General features: G+C 45.1%; 3 protein-coding genes across 6 annotated transcripts in view; 1 reads left to right on the top strand and 2 right to left on the bottom strand.

The window, feature by feature from the left end:
- bhlha15 (basic helix-loop-helix family, member a15) overlaps positions 1–985 on the bottom strand; it is a 2093-nt gene extending 1108 nt beyond the window's left edge. Inside the window, exons 1-2 of the mRNA XM_042081997.1 lie at positions 852–985; positions 1–204 (exon numbers count right to left, since the gene is read on the bottom strand). The exon at positions 1–204 is cut by the window's left edge and continues 1108 nt beyond it. Of these exons, the coding sequence (XP_041937931.1) occupies positions 1–152 (152 nt within the window). The 5' untranslated portion in view covers positions 153–204; positions 852–985. The remainder of the gene's footprint in view (positions 205–851) is intronic.
- A 3372-nt stretch (positions 986–4357) lies between these two features.
- The window catches only part of LOC121699674, a 15588-nt gene continuing 9945 nt past the window's right edge, over positions 4358–10000 (bottom strand). For 2 of the 3 annotated variants that reach the window (XM_042081993.1, XM_042081994.1), the window contains 6 exons: positions 9566–9895; positions 9209–9321; positions 8797–8943; positions 6546–7710; positions 6208–6346; positions 4358–4743 (listed from right to left, as the gene is read on the bottom strand). In XM_042081993.1, the coding sequence (XP_041937927.1) occupies positions 4553–4743; positions 6208–6346; positions 6546–7710; positions 8797–8943; positions 9209–9321; positions 9566–9586 (1776 nt within the window). In that variant the 5' untranslated portion in view covers positions 9587–9895 and the 3' untranslated portion in view covers positions 4358–4552. Of the gene's footprint in view, positions 4744–6207; positions 6347–6545; positions 7711–8796; positions 8944–9208; positions 9322–9565; positions 9931–10000 lie in introns of those variants that run through there. The other variant, XM_042081995.1, reaches the window with a different exon arrangement.
- Positions 4731–10000, top strand: part of LOC121699677 (parvalbumin, thymic-like) — an 18268-nt gene continuing 12998 nt past the window's right edge. Inside the window, exon 1 of one of the 2 annotated variants that reach the window (XM_042081999.1) lies at positions 4731–4748. The gene's annotated coding sequence lies outside the window, so the exon portion shown is untranslated. Of the gene's footprint in view, positions 4749–9987 lie in introns of those variants that run through there. The other variant, XM_042081998.1, reaches the window with a different exon arrangement.

Raw genomic sequence — 10000 nt, 5'->3', positions numbered from 1 at the left:
CGGCGGGCCCGCCAGGAGCCCCTCAGCTGAACAGACGCTTCGGAGCCCTCCTGCTCACTGGACCCGGGTTCTGTCTCCGGGTGGAGGTCCGGGTCAGACTCACTCCAGGCCTGCTGGCTGCTGCGCTTGACCCCCTTCCCTTTGGACTTCATCCTGCAGACCCACCCGCACCGGTAAGCTCAAGATTCTGAGAGAAAGGCCACACTAGAGAAAGGGCCAATCAAAGAAACAATTAAGAACTACGATTTCAAGTTCACATTTTCAAGTCAGCATTTACCATTTAAAGTTTCTCTGACTGTGGCTGAAACAATTCATTCTCCAATAAGATTCTTAAACAATCTAGGTGTTATAATCTACTTGAACCAGTTTAGTGTTTAGATGGAGAAGCAACTTTCATTGCAATTATGAAATGGACTACGTGGTTATATTATGGTTACAATTTTCCTGTCTGTATTGCATCTTACAAATTACAGTGTCTCTGCACCTGACGCGCTGGCTGGACACTGTTATCGCAGTTGATGGGGAGCAAGCGCTAGTACAGGGCTTCCTAATCTAACTACACACGGGGCATGATAACATGTTCAAGGTTAACCCTTCCAAAAACAGGTTAAGGCACTCGGTTTATAATAAGCAACTTAACTACTGTAAACCAAAATGTTTTGCCTAAATCTATTATAGCTATTGGACGGAGATGATTTTAGACAAAAACGTGAGCACGTTTACGTTGTGACCAAAGATGATTTGAATGAAAGTAATAGGACCATAATATACACACATCAACAAAGATATTGTATAAAACCTGGAAATAGAAGAAAACGTTTAAAGAAAAAGAACATTGAAAATCACCTTACCTTATAAAATATGCTTGTTTACAGATCAGAGATGAGAAGCCAAGGGAATGTGATGACTGTTTATAATTTTAAAAGTTTGATGTGCGCGGAGCACAAGACGAGACATTCCCAGAATGAAATGTTAACTGTTACACATGCGGCTACCTGTTGCTGCTTGATGTACACGTAGCATTTGCTTAGCCAATGAGATGAAGATTCAACTGAACTCACTTGTGCGTAAGAGAGTTGCGCAGATATCGAAACCAGAGTTCAGGCAGTCATTGCGCACAGACTTGGCACTGACAGGCAGAAAATCAGGCAAGCATGGCAACTGGCAGTATGCTGGCAGTATGTAGTTTAAACCATGAAGTTAACGAATACTACAAGGTAACTGCAGGTCGTGTCCGTGAAGCCAAATAGAGCTGGATAACGTAGTCATGTTTTGTCAGTAATACAAATCCGCGTTGCCGCCTTATCGTACAAAAACAATTGTTCATTGTAAACAGTCTCAATCGTGATAACATCAGTCATCATAGTGGTAAAATGTAAGCTTTTCATCGAGATGAATTACGAGGGAAAACGTTTCTAAATATTTGTCCTTAGATATTTGATATTTGCTGCGTGAACTGGTAACTTCCGTCAAACTATAGCCTATTAGTAATTTCCCTAGTTCAATTAGCCTATAAACTAGTAGGGTACATATTTCTTTTAAAACAAATATTCAATGAGTGAGCACTGAAAAGATAAGCATAACATGTAAGGTGACACAACTTTCTGGTCATGATGCCAATTTGTCTTGTTAAAGCTGCTGTCATGACACTGAATGAAAGCCTTCAGGATACATGACAAGAAGCTCAAAGACAAGTAGGCCTAGTTTCTATATAGCCTATTAATGAGCAATTTGTTGGGAAAGATGTCCGTCCATCATATGAAAGTTGTGCCCTTAAATACATTTTGTAGGTCCTTTTTGGCAAGTTTCACAGGCGCACAGAGAAGTTTGGAATCTCCATTTTCCATTCTTTCAGACACTATAAGATTCCCATTCCAATTTCCCATTGAATGGCCTTTACAGCTAGAAAACACATGCACAGACCTCCACATATTAAAGGTTAATGAGATCAGACATGGAATTGGCAGGGCTGTCATTATGCAGTTGCTAGCTTTAGAGTCTGTCTTGCTAGGAGTTTACACTAACACCTGTGTTACTCCCAAGGTAGCTTACATATCTGACACACACACACACACACACATACAGATAGAGAGAGAGAGAGGAACACACACCACTGATGTCCTTGGTTTGCTTCACAGGTCTGCTTCATTGGGTGAGGCGCAGATCAAGTGCTGTGGTCTCTGATGTTTAAACAACCCCAGGCACACTAGCGTGCCACTGCTGAGACTGTGGAAACATTTGCGCGCGTGTGGTTTTTTCCCCTCTCGCTTTCCCCTATTTTTCCATTTGTTGCCCCTGACTGGGGGTCTGCCTGCAAGCCAAGGAGCGTACTCTTTTCAGGTACTGATAAGATTACTGCTACCTGGATGCTCTCCAGAATATGGACTACAATGGATGCAGACAAATGAACAAATAGACACACTGACATGAGCAGATACACACTCACAATGCATACATTAGAAGGGAAAAAAGAACTCTCATAAATACACAGTATACCCCCCCACACACACACACATACACACACTATCACTTAAATGACACACACTATACGTGTGCATTCCTTTAGTCATCTACTACTACACATTTGCATGTAAAATGCCCATGGACTGAGGATACTGTAGTTGTCTTACAGTATTTGCATGTGACAGTTCCAGTCTTCAAACAAGGAGTAAAGTGATATAAGAAGTCCTTTGCAGTACACCTGTACACACTCTAGTGAAAAAATATTTTTTGTTTTTTACCATTTATATTAAGGCTCATTCATTGTAGAATCCTAGCATAGTGCAGACATCTTGCGTATGACATCCTATGGCCTATCTTTTAATCTTAAACAGAACAGTTGGAGGTTAATCTTAACATTTTGGTCATATTCTGGGCAGATATACAAATATTTGCCACAGCTGGACCCAAGGCCACACCTTTAAACAGATGAACAAACATAAGGCCTCTCCTCTGCACTTGCCCTAGTTGCCTGTCAATCACTTAGTTTCTCTCACAACTTACAGTTCTAAACTCTAGAACAACAGTGTTCTAAACTCTAGAACTTGTTACCTACAGTGTTCTAAACTCTAGAACCTCTTACCTAGAGTGTTCTAAAGTCTAGTCTGCATTATCAATCCAGTGGTTCCTAGAGAAAAATGTGTTGTTTAGCAGCTAAAATAGCTTACTGCCATCTTTCACCTGGACATCTTGAATTGTTCAGGGACAAAAAATAACAGGGTAGGGGTAATGAGAGTTGCAAATGACAGAAGTTGTTTGCCTCTTGCGAGGGAATGTGGTCATCTGTTTTCAGCGTGCAATGCCCCCACCCCCACCCCACTGTCAACAAGCTCCAGGAAGCAGCAGCTAATCCCGGCCCCTTGCTCCCAAGACAACAGGAGAGCGCATGCAAGCGAGCAAGTCAACAGGTGAACGTGTCCTTCCGCTCGGGCGGCCCCAGGCGCGCCGTGACGTCACGGCCCACTCGCCCGTGAGTGGCTTTTAGTACCCAACATGCACCTGTCCCCCCAGCCTCTGATGTCACGCCGCTCTGGGCTACTGCTGAGTAAGGTCCAGACAGGTAGGCAGGGGGAAGGGGACCTCAGCCGGCTGGCTGACTCATGTGCAGTCATAAAAGAGAGAGAGAGTGGCCATCGAGGGGAAGTGTGTGTGAGGGGGGGTATCAGTCACTTTTTCCATGAGACCTAAGCCTGACCGGATGAGGTGAAAAACAAGCGCAGGCTCTTGTGTCATCATGACAACAGAGCTGCCCTTTGACAAACGCAATCAGGGCCGAGTGCCAGCATGGCACAGTTTGACACACAGGCACACACACTCTCAGCAACGCTCTCTCGCTCTCTCTCTTACACACACACAATACACACTCTCAGCATCGTTTTCTCTCTCTCACACACACACACATATACACACTCTCAGCATCACTCTCTCTTACACACACACACACATACACACTCTACCTCGGCATTGCTCTCTCCCAAACACACTCTATCTCTACCTTACTTACCTATATAGAAGTCAGATCTCGTAATGTCAAACTCATTTTGATGTCACACTGACTCGCAGTATGGAGTGTGTACTGTAGTCTCTGACGTTGCTAATGTGTGCCTGAATTGCCTGGTATTGCACAATGTACCATCACAGGTAGGAGCAGGACCCTTTTTAAATATCAGTTTTAAATGAACTGAGTGCTCACTTGGCACTAAATCAGTACCCAGTGTGTTGGAAATCAATGAAAATGCAAAATTTCTAAATTGTATTACTTCAAATGAACACTTGCCATGGCTTTCACTCCTGGAGTTCTTATTGTTCATTACTAATAGTCTAAAAACATTTGCATAGACAATACATGTACAACTGGCACATTGTTGTAAAATAACTTTAATGCCCTCATCTCATCCTACTAGGGAGTTAATACATTACTGCTATAAAGAAAAATGGCATCTTAATATCTGTAGAAAAAAAAACTTCATTGCTAATTGCATTAACAGCTTCTCTACTCCATATGATGAAGAAACTGGAATGCCAAAGAGTGAGTCCTGCTAATTTTTTCTCGTCACTCCAAGTCCGAGTCTGTGATGTGGGTGAAGGTGTAGGTGGAGCAGTTCACCCAGTCGTGACGAAAGCAGGCGGAGCCGCGTGGATGCTCCGATGTGTCCGAGATGTGAGACCAAGAGGACCGATTGGCCTCCATCAGAACAGGGAACAAGGGCAATGCTGTGCAGAAGTCATCTTCCCACTCCAGATCTGGGGTAAGATAAACAAAGTGTATTAATGATACAAGGATACAAGGAAGTTTATTGTCACATGCATATAGTTACTGGATGTAAGAAATGCAGTCAGCCTATTTGTGCATTAATGGGGGGGGGGTAAAAAGTGCAGTAGAAGAGGGGTTTAGTAGATTAAGTGGCAAGGGCTGCATAAGAAAGGTGGGGGAGGATTGGGATTGGGGGGGGGGGCACCAACAAGGAGCACCCAAGAGCAACAGGGGCAAGGAAAAACTCCCTTACCAAGGAAGAAACCTTGGGCAGATCCACGGCTCAAGGGGCTAACCCAACTGCCAGGGGTCTTGGTGTGTGTGTTGGGGGGATGACAAGGGAGATGGGATAGTGTGCTGTGTATGTGGGGAGAGGGCAGTGTGCAATATGTGTGTTGGAGAAGCTTCCTCATGAGACAATGTGCTGTGTATGTAGGGGAGGGGGGGGGGGGCAGTGTACTGCAAGTATGGTGAAGGGACTTACTATTGCAAGCAGAGTACTGTATGTATGATGTATGTGAGTGATGACAGTGAAGAGGAGGGGAGTGGAGCAGTGACTGTGTGTGTGTGTGTGTGTAGTGTGTGTGTGGGTAGGTGGGGGCAGTGTGCTGTAAGTATGTAGAGGATGTGTGTTGGAGAAGATCCTGAAGACAATGTGCTGTGTATGTAGGGGGGGGGGGGGGGGCAGTGTGCAGCAAGTATGTAGAGGAGGCTTACTGTAGCAAGCAGTGTGATGTATGTATGTGAGGTGATGACAGTGATGATGTTAGTGTGTGTGTTGGGGATGGGGGTGGGGGGGGGGGGCAGAAAGGCTAGGCAATCAAGTACATGGGTAGATAGATGGAGGAGAAATAAAAAATAATAAATAAAAAGTTCTATGGAGATGTGCAAAAGTTGGAGAAAGTCAGATATGTGTGTGGGTGTGTGTGTGTGTGTTTTGACGTGTGATGAAATAAGAAAATAAATAAAAGGTCTGTAGCATTGGGAGAGGGATGTAAAAGTGCTAAAAGTCATGTAGGTGTGTGTGTGTGGGGGCGGGGGGGGGTGGGGGTGTCATGAGTGCTGAGGAGTGAATGAGTGCAAAGTCAGTATAGTGTGAGTTCAGAGTTGAGAAATGTTTGAGAGTGCTGAGGAGTGAATGTGTGCAAAGTTCTGGCTTTGTGACTACATAGGCGTCTTCTTGATTTCAGCGGTAGGAATAATCCATTGTTAGGATGAGAAGAGTCCTTCAGAATCTTTTGGGCTCTTAGGAGTACTCTTCTGGAATAGATATCTTGTAGAGCAGGGAGTTGAGTTCTTATAGTACGTTCAGCTGAGCGCACTACTCTCTGCAGAGTACTACAATCTCTATATGATATGCAGCAACACATTGTAGTCTTATGATGCACTGTATGCACTGAGATTTTACTGTGTCTAGGTCCATTTGGGGGTTCTAGACAGAGGAACCCACTCACCATCTTCATCACAGTGGATCTCCTCTGCTGAGAAGTGACCAGCATGTCCACTGGTGGACATAGTCAGAATGCCCTGCGACTTTTGGCTCTGAATGTCCACTGAGCTACATGGAGTTTTTAAGTCCTGGGTAGGTGCCTCCTGTAAAGGTGACACACAGTGCTTACAACAGAAAATAATACAAGGATGGTGTGCATTAGAACGCAATGAGAATGAAAACAAAGTGTTTTAGGCTAGTGGTGTATACAGTAGGATAACATGGCAAAATGATGGCTGTGCTTGACAAATCATCGTGGAAGGATGTTATTTGGTTTGTTGGAAAGCGACTTTTTTAAGTTACCTTGTCAAAAATGAAGACAGTGACCTCCTCGAAGAAGGATACTCTCTTCCTCAGACGAGTTGCATTGTGCTCCTCTGATGAGGCAGACGGTACGGCATGCAGGTGTGCCACTCCCCGAGACCTCTTGAGGATGGGCAGTGGGCACCAATATCCTGTCCGCTCGCTCAGTGATTCATGCCCATCAGAGAATTCATGCTGACAGGAGGTATCAGATGTGTCTGTGCCCGCGTCATCGCTGTCTGAGTCTTCAGTCTCTGAGATGTCACTGCTGGACGTGCCGTTGTCTGCACATTGGCTGATCTGTTCACCAGAGGTGTCCGCATCTAATTCGGCTCCAACCTCCAAGGGAGGGTCGCTGTCGATTGTCGTCCATTCTGCACTAGAACTATGCCAAAGGATAGAGCTTTCTGGAAGCGAAACCGTTGGCAGCACCCTCAGGAAGGCATCATGAGGTGTGATGATACAGTCAGGGGAGGATTTTGTGGATAAAGTCGCCGTTGGATGACAAGGATGGTCGACTGTTGTCCTTAACAAGCAGTCATTGTGGTTGTAATCTTGAAATGTTTCTTCCCAAGGATAACTAGATTCAGCTCTGTTCTTTGGATGTCTGGCAATGTGCAGTGCACCACAATGGTCTGAGGTGCATACACTGTGTACACAGTGGCCTGGAGAATAAGGAGCTGGAACTCTGCATACAGAAGCCTTGGCACATGTAAAGTAGACATTAGGCTGAACTTTGAAGAATAAGATAGGAATGCTATTTGCTCTGGTGAAGTAACTAATAAGTCTATTTTCTATTCTATGATCATCCTCATGTGCTCCAAGTGACTCACATCTCAAAGAAGGTTGCCAGATTTGGTTTAAATCCATGTCATTTGGTGGAGAGTTTAAATTCTTATGGACCTCGCATCTGTGGCAGTTCAGCCAGGTGGCCTCCACCATACCCTCCAAAGGCAGTACCACAGCGTCTGGGGACATCATGACCTCTCCTCTGACCCAATCATGACCACACAGGCCCAAGTGAGGTGCGGGGATGGACGCTGGGTGCCATTTACAGCTCAGGCTCTTGTGCAGGTCAGGGGTGACCCAGGCCCGTCTGAGATCTTGAAGATGGACATAAGCTCTCCTCTCCTGTTGTAGCCATCTCCACTGATGTCTATTACACCTGATAATAATAGTAATGAACATTGTTTATTTACATGAAAGCTTTATATAAAGGGTAACTTCCCTGAACGTATGTGTAAACCAGTAATACCAATACAATACACTGATTGTCATTGTATTTAGAATCTTGAAACATGGAAATGGAACATTAACTAATCTTTTTCATGGTTTGTTTATTGAACTAATGGATTGTGCCAGATATCCTGGGTCTCCAGGAACAGCATCACTCATTGCATTATTTGACATGAACAAACCATTACTGTGAACACCGACTAGCATAAAGGCTTCTTGCTAATCCAGCCAATGAATGTTATCTAAGAAAACCTAACTGAACCCTGGTGTAGCACTTTCTTCTTCCTGAACAATGTTTTTTAGTCCTGCCATCTTTCCATGTTTCTATGTGGCAGTCATGCATGCCCTATAAATCCATGACATGATGAAAACCATAGTAACCAGTCACTCAAACAGGAGTTGGTGATTGGAACTTGCTAGAGGTGACAGCCTTTATCCTCCCCTTTACCCAAACAGTTTTGAAAAACAAAGTGCAAAGAACACTACTCAGCCCTTTTCTCTTTCAGACAATTTAGCTTTGATGCAATCATTTGAGAATGTATCTATTATTTTCTCTTGGCCTCTCACCATTTGGCCTGAATAAATATTAGCCACCAGCATCAGCAGATACGCAATAGGAAACATTTTCCCCTCCGCCATTGCCTGGCAACCCTCAAATGAGTGAGTCAGTGGAAGGAAGAGAGAGTAGCTGACTCAATGAATGACGAGTTCAGGGAGACTCTCTCTCTCTTCTCCTCTCTTTATCTGTCTCTATCTCTCTTTCATACACATACTCGCTAACACTCTCTCTCTCACACAAACACACACACACAAACTCTCTCTGTCTCTCTCTCGCACACACACACATAAACACGCCCACACACACACACACACAGTCTAGACTAGATTAATCTAACCTCTTAAGCCTGCTCCAGTTTTCCTGAATAAAATGTGACCTGAACATGGGTTGACTATGATAATCAGTATATATCCAGTGGTTGTAGGGAAAGAAGCTCTTTAGAATAAAAACACTCACCATCTGGGCAAAGCAGGGGTCTCTAGCTGTGAGATAACATGCCTAATCTGCTGTCCCTTTTCCACTGGGATTAACACCTCACTGTCTGACAGGTGTGGGGAGGAGGCAACGCCCCTCCTTAACTCACACAGGGTGGACTCCCACATCCTGTAACCACACACACACACACACACACACATGTTTGATCTGTAATCCCCATTATCAACAAAAAAACATCAACTCCCAGACAGTCACAAATAAATGAGTCTACTCCCAAGCCTGTAACAATGAACGCAGATAAACCCGGAGATGAGGCTAAGTGTTAGTGCAGCCTGTGCATTGTGGAGAGAGCAGGAAAAGCCTGAGGGACCTTGATTGGTCGGGTTACCTTGGGAGGCACAGTGAAATCAGAGAGCAGGGAAGAGAGGCTTACCACACTCTCAGCGGATAGGCCCGCTCCATCCCGACCACACCCCCAGGAAGTCCACCGCCGGGCAGAGAGGCTGTCCGGCACTCAGACGCATCCAGGTCATCACAAACACTCATCTGGGAGGACCAGCACACCACATGCACAGAGCTCACACACTGCAGATGGTTCATAAGACACAATCCACTCCCAAAACCCTGCAGTACACAGTATAGTATAGTATTGATGCACGAGTGATTCACAGCATCAATATTACCAAAACAACCATCCTGAACTAGCATCACTGATTTGTGGAGTGTTGTGTGTGTAATACACTGAGTTTCTCTCTCTCTCTCTTTGTTTCTGTCTCTCTCTCTCTCTCACCTTGTGTTGTGATGGTCCCATGCTGTAGTCCCCATCCTCTCGCTGGCAGGCCCTGCGTCAGACATCAGCTCTGCTGTGGCTGCTCCAAGCCCAATAATGGACGGAGGCGCATGAAGGGGAAAAGGACGAGTGCCGAGGGAGGGAGGGAGGGAGGGATGGGCTATGCAGACAGCCGCTGATCGATAGCTTGTATAATATGACAGAGATTTTTCTTTCCTTTCCCGGGAGCTCTGGCGAAGGCTGCCTATAGCTGGTTGGCAGAGGGTACTGAGTCCACTCTCCACAGCACTGGAGAAGGGGCAGGCTCTTACCGGCTGCAGTCCGAGTGTGCTGCATGCACAAGGATGCGAGCTATTAGGACGACCTTCTTATCACGTGCAATATGCAGTATATCACCAAAGCCATACATTGGCTGGCTTTTGGTTTTTGGTTTTA

This window comes from Alosa sapidissima, chromosome 24 (genome assembly GCF_018492685.1).
Source record: "Alosa sapidissima isolate fAloSap1 chromosome 24, fAloSap1.pri, whole genome shotgun sequence".
In the NCBI taxonomy this organism is placed as follows: domain Eukaryota; kingdom Metazoa; phylum Chordata; class Actinopteri; order Clupeiformes; family Clupeidae; genus Alosa; species Alosa sapidissima.
Note: the sequence above shows the minus strand (reverse complement) of the source record. Positions and strands in the feature narration are given on the sequence as shown.